The sequence below is a fragment of the Chlorella variabilis genome, assembly GCF_000147415.1.
Source record: "Chlorella variabilis unplaced genomic scaffold CHLNCscaffold_1, whole genome shotgun sequence".
Taxonomy (NCBI): Eukaryota; Viridiplantae; Chlorophyta; class Trebouxiophyceae; order Chlorellales; family Chlorellaceae; genus Chlorella; species Chlorella variabilis.
Window position 1 is genome coordinate 1,666,397 of NW_005435087.1, and position 18,477 is coordinate 1,684,873.

Genomic DNA, 18,477 nt, shown 5'->3' on the forward strand with positions numbered 1-18,477 from the left:
GCAGCCCTCCGCCCCCGTCTGGCCCCAGGTTGTGTTCGACATGAGCTACCAAGGTGGGTGGGTGGGTTGGGGTAGGGTGCACAGCGCGCTCGCGGCTGGGTGGTGATGTGGCGGGAGGGCAAGGTTGGGACAGCTGCATGCGCACATTGAGAGCCGGCATTGCCTTTGCCAGCCTGGCGCTGCACTGCACGCGGCCGCGCCCGCCGCTCCCACCTGCCCCTCGTCCCTCCCTCTTCCTCCTCCTCCTACTGCCGAGGCAGGCGGCTTCACTGTGACGATTGAGGCGAAGGTGGACATCCGGGATGCCGCCGCCTGGGGCCGCCTGGACCAGGCGCTCACGCGGCTGGCAGAGGGCAAGCAGAAGCGGGGCGGCAGCAGCGCCAGCGTGGCGGGGCATGTCGGCGTGCAGGCGCTGCCGCCCCATGCAGCCTCCGCGCCTGCCCTGGGCGGCAGCGGCGGCAGCGGCAGCGGCGGCGGTGGCGGCGAGGAGGAGGGTGAGGAGGAGGGGGAGCCGCTCAGCCCCGACAGCTCTGCGGCATCAGACGATGCCTCGCTGGACGGCGGCAGCGGCAGCGGGCGGGGCGGCGCAGGGCGGGGCTTCATGGGCGGCATCCGCCGCCAGGCGGCCAAGAAGCTGCGCCAGCTGGCGGAGAGCACGGCCGCGCACATCTCGCGGTGAGGCACGGGGCGGGGCGGAGGTGCCAGCCGTGCCCGCCGCGTCTGCCGCGCGCCTGTGAGCAGCCTGGCCTGGCTGGGGTCTGCATGCTGGCAGGGTCGGGCTGAGCGGCTCCTCCCCTGCGCGCGCCCCGCCTGCAGCATCCCGCTGCGCCTCAGCCTGACGTTCAGCGCTCTGGAAGGCACAATGTGCGCCTGGGTGCCACCGCCGCCGGGCAACCGCCTCTTCTACGCCTTTGTGTCTCCCCCCCACCTCGAGCTCGTCGCAAAGCCAGAGGTATACATGCATGCTGGGGGGGGCCGGGGAAGGCTGGGGCTGCCTCGCCTGGCTGCCGCTGTCGACTGGCGGCGGCGGGCGGCCGCATGGCTCTCCCTGCGTGCCCCTGCAGCAGCCCGGCTCACACCGCCGTGCCGTCCCTCTCCTGCCCCTGGCCCCTGCCGCCGCGCAGCTGGCGGGCCGCCTCCTCAAGTACAGCTACCACATCGCCCGCGTCAGCGCCTGGATCGAGCACCGCCTGCGCGCCGCCATCACCAAAAACATGGTGTTCCCCCGGTGGGTGGGCGGGTGGGTGGGGGGGTGGGGGGGAGGCGCAGCGCCTGCATGTGTGGCAGCCTCTGTGTTGGGCAGCATGGCATGCATGGCAAGCCTCGCGTGCATGCCTGGCAACTGGTGCCTCCTTGTTCCTTGCAACAGGGTTGGTGTACCTTGACTTGCTTACCCGCCTGGTATGTGCTGCTGCGGCTGCTGCAGGCGGCGGCGACATCCCGCTGGCGCCGCTCATGGGGCTGGACCTCCCCAATGCCGTGGACAGCCTGCCCGCCCTGGCCAAGTACATGCAGCAAGCAGGTGGGGCGGCGCCGGCGCCGACTCCCAAGCGGCCGCGCCAGCAGCAGAAGCAGCGGCCTGCGCCCGGGGCGGCAGGGCCTGGTGCAGAGCCGGCTGGGGCTGCTGCAGCTACGGGCGGCCATGCGGCATCAGATCCAGCACCTCAAGCTGAAGAGGCGCAGGAGGAGAGCAGCAAGCAGCAGCAGCAGCAGCAGCAGCGGCAGGCTGTGCCGACACCTGCCGCCGTGGCAGAGGAGGCAGCCCCGCCAGCTGTGCTGGCGCCACCCCCTTCCGCTGAGGATGAGGCGGCGGCAGAGCCAGCCAAGTGCCAGCCAGCAGCTGTGCCGGCAGCTGCAGCAGCGCCAGCCAAACGCCAGCCAGCGGCGGTGCCGGCAGCCGTGGCAGTGGCTGCACCAGCCGTGCAGCAGCCAGCTGCGGCGCCGGCTGGCCACCTGGCGGCAGCAGGTCCAGCTGGTGACCAGGCGGCAGCAGTACCTGCATCTGCAATGCCTGCCATGGCAGCCGAGCCTCAGGCAGCAGAAGAGCCTGCACCTGCTTCAGCTGCTGTTCCATCCAAACCCCAGCCAGCAGCCGTTCCCCCCGCCATGGCGGTGGCGGTGGCGGCGGGCGGCGCTGCAGAGGCCGGGCGGCGCTCCTCTGGCGGCGGCAGCAGCGAGCAGCAGGAGGAGCTGGATGTGGAGGCCTCGCTGTCCCTGCCCAGCCTGCAGGGCTCTGCCGCCGCAGAGTTGCCGGTTGAGCCTGCCGGCGCGGCTGGAGGCACAGCAGCTGCCGGCGGCGGCAGCAGCGAGGGTCACCTGATCAGCCCTCGGTACGATCAGGCTGACGGCGGCGGTGATGGGCCGGAGCAGCTTGCTGCCGTGGACTTCAGGCCACCGGCTGCCACGGCCCAGGGCAGGCTCCCCACCGCAGCAGACGCCTGGGATGCGGCGCTGGCCCAGGAGCGCTCCGGCGAGGCGCCCACGCCGCGCTTTGCTGACCAGGCGTGGCAGGCAGCGCCGCAGCAGCTGCGCCGCCAGCCCGTGGCCAGCGGCCCTCTGGGAGCCGGCGCAGGCCAGCCCCAGCCCCAGCAGCAGCAGCGGCAGCCGGAGCAGGCGGTCCAGGAGGCGGCAGGGCAACAGGCGGCAGCCAGACGGCCCTCGCTGCAGCTGCGGCTGTCGGCCACCCGCAGCCTTGACCCCGACTTCACCACATCAGCTGAGCACACCAAGTTTGGGGAGGCGCCACCCGCCGCCCTGCCCAACTACACCGCTGTGCGCCGCACGCTGTCGGCTCGATCGGATGGCAGCGCTGGCGGCGGCCCCGGCTCCAGCCGCAGCGGCGGCAGCAGCGGCGCGCCGCGGGAGGCGGTGGGGGCGTCGCTGGGGCGCAGCCTGGCCTACCTGCGGCGCCAGACCTCGCTGCAGCACCAGCCGCGGGAGGCGGCGGAGCAGCAGGAGGCATCGATGCAGGCGTGGCTGGAACAAGCCAGCCCGCAGCGCCCGCCGCAGCACTCGCATGCGCAGCAGGCGAGCCCGCCAGGTGGTGGCGGCGCCGATGGCGGCGACCCCCACAGAATGCGGCAGCAGGGCAGCTTCAAGGAGCAGGCCGGTGAGTTGAGCAAAGTATTGCAGGCTCTGGCATGCATGCATCATGCAGCAGGCACATGTGCCCAACCCTTGAAACATATGCCTGACAACAAATCCATGCGGTTTGCGTGCCTGGTGCAGGCAAGTTCTTCAGACAGGCCAGCACCAAGATGAATGCTGCGGGCAAGGCGCTGGCGACGCAGATGAAGGAGATTCAGCAGCAGCGGGCGGCTGGCGCTGGCGCCTCCGGGCTGCCGCACAGCGGCAGCAACTCCGCCCGCAGCGCCGCCAGCCCGCTGTCCAGCCCAGGGCGCTCTAAGCCGCAGCAGCAGGCGGCGCCGGCCTAGCGTTGCGACACCGCATGTCTGGTTGTATCAATTTTGTTTCTGCCTCTTTTTAGCAAACGCATGGGTCTCCTCTTGCATCAGACGAGGGAAATGCGGGTGCTTGGCATTTCCTTTCCGTTTGAGAGTCAGCCAGCCACAGGCCCTCTTCCGCCCTTGGGCAGCCCACCACAGCGGGCACGCCTCGCTCAGCAGGCCCCGCACGACAACGCGTGCAACCTCTTGTTTGGCATTCCACATGCGATTCTAAGCCCGTCACTCACTACAGAGCCGAGGCTGGACCCGTTTCTCAGCACCTGCATTTCCGACTCTGTGCCGGCGCCTCGTCCCCCACATCATGCGGGCCAATTGTGGTACACAAGACCGATACAAGGTGAGTCCAGAACAGACTGACGCCGCGGCGGAAACTTCGAAGCCTTTCGAAGTCACGGGGGCGCAATGTCGTGCTCTGTCTTGTGCTCTTCCTGCAGGCCGGCGCTTCGCCATCAAAAGACAGCCGAGCTGGGATAGAGCGGGAACTGTGCTATGCGCCTGCGGATAGGCGCGGCGACGTGCCGCAGACGCCGCCGCTGGCGACCTACCGGTGCGGAAATCCGTGCTGGGCACAGCATCAATCCTATCTGAATGCTCATAATCACGCCCCCACTAATTGATTTCGCCGTTGCAGGGTGCAGTTCCATCGCCCCACCACCCCAGCCGTACAAGACAACTGGGAGGGCTGCGCCGAGCAGTGGCAGCAAGGCCTGGCCGGCATGCGTCGAACCGCAGCACTGGTGCAGGCCAAGTGCGGGCGAGCGCTGGCACGACAGCATGCGGACCCGGTCGCTGCACCAGAGGACACTGTGGCTCTGCGGCGGGCCGTCAATGCCAGGTAGGTTTATGGCAGGCACCGCTCCTCGTCCCATTCATGACTGGTGCCAACAGCCTGGGCATGCTCAGCTGCCACAACTTGAAGAACTGTTGTGCTGCTGCAGTTTGACGACCCAGATGGCCTTCTTCACATCGTGCATGCAAGCCTGGGCGGGGCCGCCACGCCAGCTTCCATGACCCACCAGCTGGGCTGCACAGCCTGTGCTCCTTGGCAAGCACAACAGATTACATCAGTGCCACTGTTGCAGTGTGTTGAGCATCGGATTGTGCAACTTGCATGGCGCCAGCGGCCCAGCAGCTTGGGTCAAGGAAGAGCAGGAAGCGCAGAGTTGTTTGGACAGTGCCTGAATCGACTGCCATCGTTGGAGGCCGCCACGGACCTCGGCGCAGCAGCTCAGCGGCCGCCGGCTGCCACGTGCTGCGCGGGCCCTGGGCGGCGGTGCAGCGAGGAGGGCCCGTACACCTGGGCGCAGCGCCCCTCAAACGCCCCCATCATGCGCTGCACCACCTGCAGCACCAGCAAGCCAGCGGCGCGTGGGACTGAGGCGAGCTCAAGAGCCACGCCGCCAGCCTGCGGACGTGGCAAGAGCGCAGCCCCGCATGCATGCGAGCACTGCCGCGCCTCGGCCACACTAGCAACCAGGTGCGGCCTGGCTCGTCGGTACCGACAGGTGCCGCCAAATACCGCCACCCACCTCCTCGAAAAAGATGGAGGCCACCTGGCGGTACAGAGGAGACTTGAAGGCAAAGTCCACCTCGAAAGTGAGCCAGGTGGTGTGCGGGGTGGGCCCCAGCCTGCGCAGACATGGTGGCGGTGCGCGGCGATGGGTGGTGAGCAGGTAGAAGGGGCGCAGCAGACGGGACGCAGCAGACGGGGCGCGGCAGCATGCGGTCAAGCAGGCAGCCATTGCGACGGCGGCGGAGGTGCCGCGTGTCTCGGTCCTGGCACTGTCCTGTGGTGTTTGTCCTGCACACCTGAACTCCCACTTGTTGGTGAGGTGGGAGAAGAGGGTGGAGTCGTCGACACGCGAGTGCACCGCGGTGGGGCAGTGCAGCGTGACCTTGGATGTGTACCTGCGGGGGTGGGGGTGCCCGTGCACGCGAGGTGAGCAAGGCAACAGACGGCAGGTTGCATGGGGCAGCCACCCATGGCAGCCCCGCTTCTATTCGCGCCTACCTTGACCGCCACTATCGCTGCACGCACCCCACCACCACCATCAATATCACCACCACCACCAGCGCACACACACAAAACACACACACACACACACACAGATAGGCACACACCAGCCCACCTCTCCACAAACATCTGGAACCCAACCTCCAGCTCCGCCTCCAGGTAGCCCGGCGGCCGCCGCACCAGCACCGCCGACCGCTGGCACCACGGCACAAACTGGCTGTAGTTCTCCACCGCTGCCACCACGTCGTACACCTGCCGCGGGGTCCAGCTGCGGAGGCAGGGGGAGGAGCGGGCGGGAAGGGCGAATGGGTGGGTGGCATGCAGCGGGAAAGACGGCAGAGGGCGAGCCGCCCTGTAACAGCCGGGAGGCCTGGCAGGCGGCTAGGCACTCGAGCACGCAGCCAAGCCCTGCGCGGCACGCCTCCCACAGCTGCGGGAGTAGCTGCTGCTCACCCGAGCAGCTTCTTCTCGTGGTGAGACTTGGCCAGGTCGCCGCCAAGCCCCGCAAAGTTGAAGATGGGCCGTCGCTGCTGCCCCAACTGCTGCTGCTGCTGGTGCTGCTGCAGCGCATGTGTGTGCTGCACAAGGTGCTGGCCGGGCAGGATGAGGACTGCGCCGGCTGCTCTGCTGCTGCTGCTGGCGGCGAGGGCAAGGGCGCCGCCGCCGCCGCCACTGACGCCGTGCGGCCACCTCTGCTCCCCGCTGCTGCGGGACAGGCTCGTCAAGCTAGTGACCTGAAAGGTCAGGGCGGGCAGCACCGCCTGCACCTGCTGCAGCAGGCTGCCGCTGCCCGCAACAAGGCAGGCCGAGTGTCGGGCCGCAGTCTGCATGCCGGCCCGTGGATCGGAGGCAGCTGAGGTGAAGCGCGTGGAGCAGCCCAGAGGCCCCCAAACGTGGAGGAGAGGTCTTGCCGCAATCACCGCTGGTGGGTAGCTGCAGCGGCTGACCGCGACGTCTGACCCCTCCCCTGATTGATGTGGCAAGAGCGCGGGTGTTAGGTTGCGCGTCAATGAGGAAACCTCGCCACGTCAGCAGCGGCGGGGACGGGCCTCGCACACTCCGTGTGACACTCCACAGGCAGGTGCAGCCAGCCATCATTACTATTTGACATGCTGCTTATCAAGCAGACGGTTTAACGGGTGGGCTGTGTGAGATGCCTGTCTGCCATGCAAGCTTATGTGCACGACGGCACCGCGGGCACGCCCCTCCGTTGGCAAGGGTTGGGGCAGCCATCTGCTGCCGAGGGTGGGGGCAGATAATCGATCAATCAAGTGGCGGGTCGACCAATGGGGCAAGTGCAATGTCCTGATCATGAGAAGACATGCACGAAGATGGCGGAAGCAGCGCCTCGTCAGCGCACCCCGCGGCACTCAGTGCCTGTCCCACTTCCCAGCGTCACTGCTGTTGCAACCTCCTCGTTCTTCGCCGCCAAGTCAAACACTGTGCAGATGGCAGTCTTGGAGGGGCGCCCAGCGCTGCTGGCACTGACCGCTGTGCTACTGCTGGCCTGCCCTGCTGCCTGGGCCCAAGTTGGGCAGGAGATCCCCATGCAGCAGAAGGGCGGAGAAGAGATCCCGTCCGGCCTGGGAGAGGAGGTCCCTTCCCAGGCGTCCGAGGTTGTCCCGGCAGTGCTGCTACCGCCCGGCGTCGAGGCCGGCGGTCTGCTGGGACCTCTGGGAGACCTCAAGTCAGGCGGCGGGGCTGGGTTTGAGAGTGGCTACGGTGGCTATGACACCACCCTGACCCCGCCGGCCACGGGTGGCGACCAGTGGGACCTCGGCTCGGCGCTCTTCTACGGCAACGCTGAAGCCTTCACCCAAGCAGTGCTGGCCGCAGGTGGGCTCGCTGGGAGTGCAGCGGCCAGCACCATGCCTGTGCCTTTTTCAGGCTCCAATGTACCCTGTCCCGCATTGCTGCAGGCACCCAATCTGCCGCCATCTCCATCGCGGGCGGCCTGCAGTTCCCCGCCACCACGATCCCCACCCTGCAGCAGAGCCTGGCTGGGGCCGAACCTGGGGCCAGCGCAGTGGCCAGGGCTGCCACTGCTGGGTGGGAGATGAACACCTGCCAGAGCCCAGAGTTTGGGCAGGATGCCACCGCCATGGCACTGGCGTATGGCGGGCCGCTGGCGGCCGCCGCCGCCAGGGGCGTCGCCCGCGCGGCGCTGGCCTGCTGCAGCAAGGTCGCCGGCCACCTGGCAGGTGGGCCCGCCTGGCGTGGCAGAATGTGACAGGGAGGGGGCGCCTGCGTGCCTCCCGGGCTGGTGCACGCTGCCTGTGTTGGGCTCCACTCGCTCGCCTTGACACCATTTCCTTGCCCGCCACATGGCATGCATGCAGGGGCTGCACAGTCGGTGGAAGCGAACCCCGACTTTGCTGGGGAGCTGCAGGCGGCGCTGCAGGCAACCAATTCGCAGCTGCCAATGTGCGCGGTGCCAGCGCAGCTGGCGGGCTGAGCCCTATTGAACAGCATGTGCATCGTTCATGACATCTGGCGCCCTGACCCGTCGAGTGACAACAGTTGCACTAAGTGCCAATATACAGCGCAGGTGATGCAACGCAATGAACAGCAGGCTATCCATCGAGCAGAAACAGGAACGCATGCATGTAAAAATGAGGTACAAGGGCGATGGTGTGCCCGTAGTAAGTGGTACGCCAGAAGGATGGGTTGAAAATTGGGTGCGGGGACACATGTGATTGGATGAGCAGACCTGAGATGAAAGCTTGTGAACGGCGCGACTATCGTACTGCCATGAAATGCCCCTCACATCCCGCGTCCCCGCTGCTACGCGCCGCATCATGCCTTGAGCGCGCCCGCCGACACAGTCACCAGCTGCTGCAGCGCGGGCTTGGGGCGGCGGTAGCGCCGCAGCAGCAGGCTGCTGCACACCACGGTCACAGAGCTAAGCGCCATGGCGGCGCCCGCCACCCACGGCGGCAGCTGCAGGGGCAGGGGGCACATGGGGGGGTGCACAGGCTCAGCAGCTGACAGCAGAGGCATGGCTGCTCAGGCGACCAGCAAACCGCATACCCAGCTTGGAAAGGGTGGCACAAGCCCACCTGGAAGTGCAGCGGCGGGTACAGGGCGCCCGCCGCAATCGGCACCGCGCACAGGTTGTACCTGCGGGCACAAGGCCGCAAACCATGGTTCACAGTGGCAGGCACAAGGGCAGCCGCTGGGGGCACCACGCAACCACGGCTCAAATCAAACGTCTCTGAAGAGGTGCTGGCGGGGCGGCTCACCCGAATGCCCACACATAGTTGAGGCGGATGCGGCGGAAGGTGCGCTTGCTGCGGGGGCAGGGCGGGTGACGCCTCAGCTGTCGGGGCCCACCATGAAGATGCCATCCACCATCAACACGCCACCTGAACCCCTCCACACACACACACACACACACACACGCACACACCAGCACACGCCATCACACACCAACACACATCAACACCCACCCACACCTGAGGTCCAGCGCCACCAGCACATCCTCCAGGTCGCTCCTCATCAGCACATAGTCAGCCGCCTCCACAGCCACGTCTGTGCCGCTGCCAATGGCGATGCCCACGTCGGCCTGGGCCAGCGCCACTGCAGGCGGGAGGATGGATTGGGGGAGGAGGGGAGGAGCGGCGGAGTGGGGCGGAGGGCGGGAAGGCGGAGGCGTGTCAGGCGAGCCAACAGGCGCCACCACCTTCCCGCCCACCCGATCACCCACCCACCCACCTGAGTCGTTGATTCCGTCTCCCACCATGGCCACCGCACGCTTGCCGCCCTGCTGCAGCTTCTTGATGTGCTCGGCCTTGCCCGCTGGCAGCACCTGCCGGGCAGGGAGGGAGGGGGTGGGGGGCGGTGCGGTGGCAGCGCTGAGAACGCAAGCGCAGCACGCAGGTGCCACGGCCGGCAGGCGCAGCCTCTGCTCAAGGGCCAGCCGGCCGCTGCTGGCAGGCTGGCAGGCTAGCAGGCTTGCCCCGTGCCCCACCCACCTCTGCGCTGACGTCCAGGATGCCGAGGCGGGAGGCGATGGAGCGGGCGGTGGTCCAGCCATCCCCCGTCACCATATGGCACTGCAGCCCCTTCTGCCTGCACCACATATGCATGCATAGGCACGCACGCAAACAGGCAGGCACGTCATGCGCCGCACCAGGCACGGCACACAGGCAGGCACGCAACAGGCAGGCGCGTGATGCGCCGCATGGGGGTGTGAAGATGGCCGGGACCGGCCCACCGCCCCCGGCCGACAGTAGCGGCAGCAGAAAGTGTGCCGCGCCAGGCACGCGAGCCGGCGCGCGTGCCAGCGCAGAGCAGCAGCAGAAGGCGCTACCCAACACACACAGCGCGAGCCCGCCGCATGGCCCCAGCGCCTCCCACCTGAGGGCCGCAATGACGGCGGGCGCCTCGGGCTTGAGCGGGTCGCTGACGGCAAAGGCCGCCACCAGGCGCGCCTCCACCGCCACCAGCACGCACGTGGCGCCCTCCCGCTCATACCCGCGCATCCACTCGTGCACCTGCGGGCGCAGGCCAGGGCGGCTGGCCGGCTCAGCACGTGCACATGCGAACAACGAGACGCGCCGCGAGCAGGCTTGGCCGGGGCGGGCTGTGCACGAGGGAGCGGGCGGCAGCTGCCTCTCTGGACTAACACTCGACACACAAGCCACAAGCCCCCACGCCCGCCACCAACGCCCCTGCCGCGCCGTGCCTGAGCGCTCAGCGTGATCCCCTCCTCCTGCATCAGCCGCCGGTTGCCAATGGCCAGCCTGACCTCCACAGCGCCGCCGCCGCCGCCCGGCGCGCCGCCCTCCTCCTCGCCGTCCGGCGTGAGCGGGGCCAGGCCCGCCTCGGCTGCCGCCCCCGCCGCGCCTTTGCCGTCTGCGGGCAGCGGCGCCAGCCTGGCAGGGCTGCCGCCCGTGGGCCGGCCGGGGCTCTTGCTGCCGGCCAGGGCGCTGGCGGTGCGGCCAGCCACCAGGGCGGGCAGCACGCCAGCCACGCGCGCCGTGGGGCACGCCAGCCAGCACTTGACGCCGCGCCCAGGCAGCGCCTCCGAGCCGGTGATGGGAGCCAGCCAGCTCACGCTGCGCAGCGCCTGGTCGCCGGGCAGCGGCTCGGCGGCGGCGGCATGCGGCGGCGCAGCCTGCACCGCAGCAGGCGCAGCAGGCGCAGGCGCAGGCATGCTAAGCACCGCGCTACGGGCGCAACCTGCCATGGGCGCATCCTGCCCACACGTCGCACGCAGCGCACACGCTCCAGAAGGCACACACGCACAGGGGCCCGCCACTTCCTGCCTCCACCGCATGGCCCAGATGCCAGCCAGCCTCACCGCATCAGCCAGCAGCGCCAGGTTGCTGTCGGTGGGCTGCAGCCCGCCATCGGCGCCGGCCGCCTCCTCCGCGGCCTGCGAGCCCTGGCGGGACCCCTGCGGGCTGTCCGGCTCCCGCACCAGCAGCGCCTGGCCGCCCTCCAGGCGCAGCGCCGCGTAGCGCAGCACGGCCCTGGCCAGCGGGTGCTCGCTGCCGTTCTCCGCGCTGGCTGCCAGGTACAACACCTTGTCCAGAGGCCACTGCGGGCAGGACGGCGGGGAGGGACTGGCAGGCGATCTGGCGTCTGGCAGGGGCAGGCGATTGTGGGCTGGGCAAAGCATGCACGGCAGCCAGATCCAAACGCACTGCAGCCAGCGGCAGCCCCACCAGTTCATGCTGTTTGAAAGACAAGCCTGCAACCACATGCCCACAGCCGCCGCCCCACCTGCGGGTCCACCACGGAGCAGTCCACCACGCTGGGCCTGCCCTCCGTCAGCGTGCCCGTCTTGTCAAACACGACGGTGCCCAGCCCCGAGCACTTCTCCAGCGCCTCGGCAGACTTGATCAAAATGCCGTTCTGGGCGGCAACGCCTGCACGCGGGTGTGGGTGGAGGTGAATGTGTGTACGCTGGTGTGAGCCGCGTTTGTGTGCGTGTGTGTGGAGCGGGGCGGACAGGGCCGGGGCGGGGAGGCTCGTGGCAGGCATGTAAGCCATGAGGGTCTGAGTTTGAGCGCTCCGCTTCCGGCAGTGCATGCTCCTTCGGGCGCCCATGCCCATGCCCTTGCTCTGCCTCCCGCCCCCCCCCCCCACCACCACACACAGCCCCAGCCCCAGCACCATCCCGCGCACCTGTGCCCACCATCAGTGCGGTGGGAGTGGCCAGGCCCAGAGCGCAGGGGCAGGCGATGACGATGACGGCGATGCCAAACAGGAGGGAGAAGAGGAAGGGGGAGGAGCCGGCGGGTATCCAGGAGTCGGGGTAGGATCCCAGGATACCGCCCAGATACCAGGCCAGCCAGGTAGCAAAGGCGGCCACGATGATGATGGGCACAAACACAGCCGACAGGCGGTCCGCAAAGGCCTGGATGGGCGCCTGCGGGGCAGGGAGGCAGGGAGCGAGGCGGGCGCGGTGGGGTGGGGCGCAGATGACTGGCTGCTGGTGGGGTCGGCAGGGTGAGCGAGGAGTGCGAGGGTTGGGACTGGCGTTCTGGGTGGCGAGCGCTGGCCGCGCCACGCACCTTGCTCATCTGGGCGCTCTCCACCAGCCTCACAATCTGTGGGTGCGGCGGGAAGGACAGCGCACGGCAGCTGAGATTGCACGTCTGGTCGTGGCAGCGCGCTTCACTGGCTGCGGGCTTGCACGGTGCAGCATGCCCAGCCAGGCCCGCCCACCCACCTGCGACAGCGTAGTGTCCTTGCCCACCCGCCCCGCCTCAATGATGAGCATGCCGCTGCCGTTCACCGTGCCTGCAGGTGGGGCGGCGGCCGGGCCGCAGCAGGCCGGGTAGGCAGCGGCCGCCTGCCCGCACACTGCCCTCGACACACACACACACACACACACACACAACACCACACCACACATACGCGCCACACATAAACACAGCCGTCCTTTCCAGGCGCCTCACCGCTGATGACCGTGTCCCCCGGTCTCTTGGTCACAGGGACCGACTCTCCTGTGATCATGCTCTCATCCACAAACGACCTGCCCTCCGCCACGGTGCCGTCCGCCGGCAGCCGCGCCCCCGGCAGCACCTTGAGCCGGTCCTTGCGCTGCAGCAGGCTGACGGGCACCTCCTGCTCGCTCACCGCCCGGCCCTGCGACGGCAAGGGGCCAGTGGCAACGGCAGGCGTGTCACTCCGGGCACAGCTGCTTGCCTGCTGCTGGCCAGCAGCCGGGGAGCCGGGCTGACCACGCGGGGAGGCAGGACAGGGCCAGCAGGCGGGCAGGCAGCCCCTCCAGCCGCTCCGCGCCTGCTCGTCTGCGATGCACAGGATGGCCGTGGCGGGCGCCAGCTTGAGCAGCTCGCTGATGGCGCTGGAGGTGCGCCCCTTGGCCGCGGCCTCTAGGTACTTGCCTGGGAGGTGGGGTGGGGTGGGGTGGGGTTGGGGGTGTTGAGGAGGGGGCATGGGCAGGGCCATTAAATGGTCGGATGGACAGGCGCACCCACTGTTTTGTTTTGGCCTCCTCGCCAGTCCCGGCCAGTCCCGGCCAGGCCAGGCTGCCATCGCCCGGCGCTCACCTAGGCAGATGAAGGTGATGAGGAGCGCGGATGTCTCGAAGAACAGGCCGTGGCTCTCAAACTCCTCCTCCACGCGGCTCACCACGATGGAGATGATGGAGTAGACGTACGCTGGTGGTGGTGGTGGTGGTGGTGGGGTAGGGAGGGAGGGGAGTGGGAGGGGAGGGAGGGAGGGGAGTAGGAAGCGAGGGAGGCAGGGGAGGATGAGCTAGGGACAGGTGCACAGCAGAGGCCAGCTGGCCGGGCACCACACGCAGTGTGGGACCGCCCGGCGGGGCCCACCTGCGTTGGTGCCCACGCTGACCAGCACATCCATGTTGGCGCGCCCGCGGCGCAGCGCCTTGTAGGCGCCCCGGTGGAAGGTCCACCCAATCACAAACTGCGCACGGCGGGGGAGTGGTGCGGAGGCCGCAGTCCAGGCGGCGCGGTGGAGGGGCAATCCAGGGGCATCCAAACCGCTGCACCGCGCTCGCTTCCAGCGTTCTCAGCCTGAGCAGGCGCACAAGGAAAGCAGCAGGGCTGCCACCTGCCGGCCAGCCCGCCAGCCAGCCAGCCAGGGCCGCCCGCCTCACCTGCACGGGCGTGGCCAGCACGAATGCGATGATCTCTCCCAGCATGAACCCGCCAACATCCAGCTCGATGAGGTGCTTGGTGCCGGGGATGTACATGAACACCTGCGGCAGGCAGCCATGCATATCAAGACAAGTCTTAAGCCCAGCCAAGGGGGAGGGTGCCCAGACAGCGAGGAGTTCTGGATGGCATGGAAAACCAGTGCGCCGGTTGCTAGCAGGCCAGGCGGCAGGCACTCGCCATGGACATGAGGAACAGCGGGATGCTGAACAGCAGCGACCACAGGAACTTGCGCTTCCAAAACTGCGGGCCAGAACAGCATGGAGGGGCGGGGGAGGCGGGCGCAGGGTGAGTGCCATCAAAGTCACGAGCTGGCGGCCTGCTGCAGGCTGCCTCCAGCCGGCTGCCTCCAGCGCGGTGCACGGCACGCAGGGAGGCGAGCCACGCCAGCACGCGCCCGCCTCCACCCCACCCCACCCCACGCACTCCCAGCCCCACCTGCTTCTCCTTCTCGCGCAGCGCTGCACCGTCCACGTGGCTGGCGTCGTCCACGGGCTGCGCTGTGTAGCCCAGGTCTGTGACCACCTGGATGAGCTGGCGGGGGCCCACCTGGTCGGGGTTGTACCGCACCTGCGGTGGCGGGGAGGCGGAGGCGGTACAGGGCAGGCAGGCTGGGTACACAGACGCACGGGGGCCCCCCTTGCTCAGGCGCGTTCAGCCTGGGAGCCCTCCAGAAGCTCCACTGCAACACAATCTCAAGAGCTGAAACAAGAGTGTAGAGCTAAGCTTGGGCTGCGGGCAGGGCCCAGGCCCCGCGGCCGCGGCCCCCACCTCTGCCTTGCTGGTCAGCAGGTTGACGGCGGCCTCCAGCACGCCCTCCGTCCCCCGCAGCGCGCCCTCCAGCGCGGTGGAGCAGGAGGAGCAGGCCATGCCTCCCACCGCCAGATGCAGGCTGGCCGCTTCGCCGCTGCCCAGCAGCGAGCAGCCAAAGCCGGCATCCTCGATCGCCTGCTGCAGCTGGGCCTGCGGGCGGCGGGCGGCAGGGAGAGGTGCCGTTGCGCCACGGCGGTGGGGAACACCCGGGGGACTGCAGAGGCATGCAGGTGGCCGCCCAGCCAGGGGCCTCCACCCCTGTTCTTGCATCACCCCTGCGACCCAACCCCGGCACACCCACCTCGTCGGCGGCCGCCCCATCATACTCCACTTTGGCCTCCTGCAGCGTGAGCGACACGGCGGCGTGGCGCACGCCCGGCAGCGCCGCCAGCGCGCTCTCCACCGCAGAGGAGCAGCTGCTGCAAGTCATGCCCTCCACACGGAAGCGGGCCAGCAGCGGCGGCGCCGCCACGGGCTCCACTGCCTGCACCGACCCGCCGAAGCCCGCGGCCTCCAGCGCCTGCACCAGGGCTGCCAGATCCTCCACCTGCTGGCTGTCATACTCCACCTGCGGGGAGCTCGTGGGAGGTGAAGAGCGGCGCGTGGGCTTATGTGAGCCCTCCGCTATCCCCACATTTTATACCCGCTGCGGTGCCCCTCCCTCTCCGCTCTGCCCCGGCCAGTGCATGCCACAGACGCAGGGACGTCTTGCCTGCGCTCTATTCTCCAACAGCGAGCAGGTGGCCTGGGTGACGCCGGGCACGGTCGAGAGGCAGCTTTCGACTGCCTCGGAGCACGCAACGCAATGCAGGCCCTCCACAAGCAGCGTGGCCTTCATCAGCACGCCCTCTCCCTCTCGCACTGCCATCTCGGTGACGACAATTGGACCCGCCTGCCAAGCGCCCGACTGACTCAGTACATAACGGGCAAGGTGAAAGAGTAGCGGCGGCGGCGAAAGCCTGAGTGTTGAAGAGCACTGTCCGCCACCTCAGCCTCGCATGGCACTCTCGGCTCGCTTTCTCACCGGCATCATCGCGCGATCACATAGCTGCACCGGCATTGATCGCTGTCAACGAACGCCGGCAGCACTCGGCCTCCCTGATCGCTTATGCAGGCGCAGGAGCTGCGGCAGGCGGTGCACGACTGCCGCAGCCGCGCCCTGTATGCCTCGGCCAAGTGGGCGGCGACCGCGCTGTGCGGTCTGCCGGAGGAGGAGGTGATGGTGTCCTCGCAGGCGGCGGCAGCAGCACCTCCCAGCGGCAGCGCAGCATTCGAGCTGGCTAGGAGCTTCTTCGACCTTAAGGTGCGGGGAGGTGGGGGGCGCTCATGCGCAGGTCAGGGGCACGCCTGTGTGTGCTTTGGAGCACGCATGTGTGATGAGGGCCGCTGGTCACGCAGCCGCTCGACCGGCAGCCTGGACCGCCTCGCCTCGCCCCCGTCCAGGAGTACCGTAGCGCGGCGCATGCCCTGCGGGACAGCCGCGACCAGCTGTCGCTGTTCCTGCGCGGTTACGCAACCTACCTAGCGGGAGAGAAGCGGAAGGAGTGAGCCCAGCCGCTGCGCCTGCTGGCCTGCTGTGAGGGGGCCCTGCCTTTCTTGCCCTTGCTGCTGCTGCTGCTGCTGCTGCTGCCGTCGTTGCATTTGGCGGCATGTGGCGGCAGGTGCACCACGCGCCAGCTCGCATCCCGCTGACGCAGGGAGGAGCGAATAGAGAGCAAGGCGGCTGGGGAGGCGGCCGCAGCGGCCAACACAGAGCTGGACGGTCTCGAAGGGGAGCTGCAGGCGCTCGTGGCGGCGGGGCAGGCAGACGGCTTCCTGCTCTACCTGCTGGGCCTGGTGCTGGCAGACAGGTGGGTGGGTGCAGCTGAGGCGGGGAAGCGCGGCGGACGGGAGACGTCAGTGGTCGCAGTGCTGAACCAAGGCATGCAGCCGCGGGCCGGCACGGGAATGCGTGTGGTGATGCGACCGGCGGCTGGCTGTGCAGAGAGAAGAAGGAGGAGGCGCGGCAGGCGCTGGCGGCCTCGGTGACCGCCTACCCCTGCAACTGGAGCGCCTGGCTGGTGGGTGGCCCTCGGACCGCAGCGGGTGCAACAGCCCGGTGGCGCCGAGCCCCCTGTGGCTCGCTGGCACCCACCACCTGGCCGACTGGTCCTTGGCGGCATGTATCCCACCCACACTCGCCCCTGATGCCTGCGCCTGCGCCTGCCCCCAAACCCGCCGCCTCCATCCCCGGCCCTCCGCCCCTGCAGGCGCTGCAGTCGGTGTGTGCCGACCTGGCGGCCGTGGGCCAGCTGCCGCTGCCCGACCACTTCATGCGCCGCTTCTTCCTGGCCTCGCTGTGCGTGGACATGCACCACAACGCAGAGGCGCTGCAGCACCTGCAGGTGTGGCGGGGCCGGCGGTGGGGTGGCCAGGAGGGGTCCAAGGGAGGTGGGCGGCGAGCAGCACACTCACGCTCTGCCGTGCTGCGCTTTGCTCCCCCTTTTGAGCTCCGCCTCGCAGCTGCTGGCCTGCTGCCTGCTCGCCTCCGTCCCTGCCCGGCCCCTCCGCCACCCCTCCCAACCATCCACCCACCCCACCACCCTGCCTGCTCGCCTGCTTGCCGCAGGGTCTGTCTGATGAGTTCCCGCGCGGCGAGGCGGTCATCCTGCTGGCGGCGCTGGCCCACTACAACCTGCAGAACTTTGACGAGGCACAGGAGCTGTTTGAGGGGCTGCTGCTGCGGGACCCGCACAGGATAGAGGTGGGTGTGTGCGCACAGGGAGCCTGGCGCGTGATGAGGTGGCGGCGGTGTGGTGGTGCTGCTGGTGGGGTGGTGGTGGTGGTGGCCATTCGCATGCAGTGTGAGTGTGTACGTACCGCCGCGTGGCGCCTCCTGTACCACTGCTGTACCGCACAGGGCATGGACATCTACTCCAACATCCTGTACGTCAAGGAGGAGTTTGCGGCGCTGTCGGCGCTGGCCCACCGCTGCGCCGGGGCGGACAAGTACCGGCCGGAGACGTGCTGCGTCATAGGCAACTACTACTCCCTGAGGTGAGGGTGCGGCCGCGGCGGTGGTGGCGGTGGTGTGTGTGGCGTACGTGTGTGCGGTGCAGCCGGGGCCCCAGGAGACATAGTTGCTGAGCAACACCTTGGGTGACAGAGGGCCACACCCACCTTCCCACCCTTACCACCCCCGTCTGTCTGCCTGCGCGCCCACCCGACCCTCGGCACCCGCAGGGGCATGCACGAGCGCGCTGTGCAGTACTTCCGTCGCGCGCTGCGCCTCAACCCCGCCTACCTGGCCGCCTGGACGCTGATGGGCCACGAGTTTGTGGAGCTCAAGAACCCGCCCGCCGCCATCGGTGAGCCCGCTGGCCGGCCGGAGGGCGGGCCTGGCGCGGGCGGCGGCGTGCCGGCCGGGCTGCTGGGCGTCGTCTCTGCCCGCTCCGGCTCCGCCATGCCTGGGCGCTGCCACCTCCTGCCAGATGCTTCCGCATGCGGCGTACTTTACTGTGTCACTTACCTCCTGCACCGTTCTGCGGTACCGCCCGCAGAGGCGTACCGCCACGCTGTGGACGTCAACCCCCGCGACTACCGCGCCTGGTACGGCCTGGGCCAGACGTACGAGCTGGTCAACATGCCCTACTATGCCCTCTACTACTTTAGAAGGTGGGTGGGGTGGTTGGTGTGGGTGGTGGGTGGGTGGATGGATGAGGAAAGGAAGGGAGGTGGAAGGCAAGGGAAGAAGGAGGAGGACAACCAGGTGGTTGGTGGTGGCATGCGGCTTGTTGATGGAATGTGGGTGCGGCAGGGCGCTGCTGCTTTTACGACACCACAAACCACCCTGATCATTGACAGCCCCCCTGCCTGCCTGCCTGCCGCTCCCGCGCTTCGTGCTGGCAGGGCCGTGCAGCTGCGGCCGCACGACGCGCGCATGTGGAACGCCATGGGCCACTGCTACCAGCAGGAGCAGCTGGGCCTGCTGGACGCCGCCATCCGTTGCCACCGCCGCGCGCTGCCGTACGACAAGGAGGGGGTGGCG

The 18,477-nt window shown here is 68.8% G+C and overlaps 3 protein-coding genes across 3 annotated transcripts in view; 2 read left to right on the plus strand and 1 right to left on the minus strand.

Annotated features, from left to right (window-relative positions):
* CHLNCDRAFT_56535 (expressed protein) overlaps nucleotides 1-3,443 on the plus strand; it is a gene marked incomplete at its 5' end in the record, with an annotated part of 6,309 nt that extends 2,866 nt beyond the window's left edge. Inside the window, 6 exons of the mRNA XM_005851775.1 lie at nucleotides 261-675; nucleotides 817-952; nucleotides 1,125-1,232; nucleotides 1,427-1,522; nucleotides 2,086-3,109; nucleotides 3,229-3,443. Coding sequence (XP_005851837.1) covers nucleotides 261-675; nucleotides 817-952; nucleotides 1,125-1,232; nucleotides 1,427-1,522; nucleotides 2,086-3,109; nucleotides 3,229-3,434 — 1,985 coding nt within the window. The 3' untranslated portion in view covers nucleotides 3,435-3,443. The remainder of the gene's footprint in view (nucleotides 1-260; nucleotides 676-816; nucleotides 953-1,124; nucleotides 1,233-1,426; nucleotides 1,523-2,085; nucleotides 3,110-3,228) is intronic.
* Nucleotides 3,444-4,695: 1,252 nt separating this feature from the next.
* On the minus strand, nucleotides 4,696-15,318 carry CHLNCDRAFT_49546 (hypothetical protein; the record flags this gene model as incomplete). The annotated part of the gene is made up of 28 exons (XM_005852103.1): nucleotides 4,696-4,809; nucleotides 4,997-5,096; nucleotides 5,277-5,375; nucleotides 5,597-5,749; nucleotides 5,935-6,305; nucleotides 6,842-6,996; nucleotides 7,546-7,675; nucleotides 8,311-8,421; nucleotides 8,541-8,601; nucleotides 8,724-8,771; nucleotides 8,937-9,060; nucleotides 9,196-9,289; nucleotides 9,456-9,552; nucleotides 9,841-9,977; nucleotides 10,121-10,600; nucleotides 10,787-11,026; nucleotides 11,212-11,357; nucleotides 11,617-11,860; nucleotides 12,006-12,041; nucleotides 12,164-12,234; nucleotides 12,393-12,842; nucleotides 13,008-13,118; nucleotides 13,290-13,386; nucleotides 13,580-13,681; nucleotides 14,076-14,207; nucleotides 14,409-14,600; nucleotides 14,752-15,018; nucleotides 15,094-15,318. 28 exons carry the CDS (start codon nucleotides 15,316-15,318, stop codon nucleotides 4,696-4,698), a joined length of 4,587 nt encoding a protein of 1,528 aa, XP_005852165.1.
* A 240-nt stretch (nucleotides 15,319-15,558) lies between these two features.
* Nucleotides 15,559-18,477, plus strand: part of CHLNCDRAFT_133336 (hypothetical protein) — a gene marked incomplete at both ends in the record, with an annotated part of 3,694 nt that continues 775 nt past the window's right edge. The window contains 10 exons of the mRNA XM_005851776.1: nucleotides 15,559-15,753; nucleotides 15,894-15,994; nucleotides 16,148-16,300; nucleotides 16,435-16,510; nucleotides 16,700-16,834; nucleotides 17,059-17,193; nucleotides 17,350-17,486; nucleotides 17,673-17,797; nucleotides 17,990-18,104; nucleotides 18,339-18,471. Coding sequence (XP_005851838.1) covers nucleotides 15,559-15,753; nucleotides 15,894-15,994; nucleotides 16,148-16,300; nucleotides 16,435-16,510; nucleotides 16,700-16,834; nucleotides 17,059-17,193; nucleotides 17,350-17,486; nucleotides 17,673-17,797; nucleotides 17,990-18,104; nucleotides 18,339-18,471 — 1,305 coding nt within the window. The remainder of the gene's footprint in view (nucleotides 15,754-15,893; nucleotides 15,995-16,147; nucleotides 16,301-16,434; nucleotides 16,511-16,699; nucleotides 16,835-17,058; nucleotides 17,194-17,349; nucleotides 17,487-17,672; nucleotides 17,798-17,989; nucleotides 18,105-18,338; nucleotides 18,472-18,477) is intronic.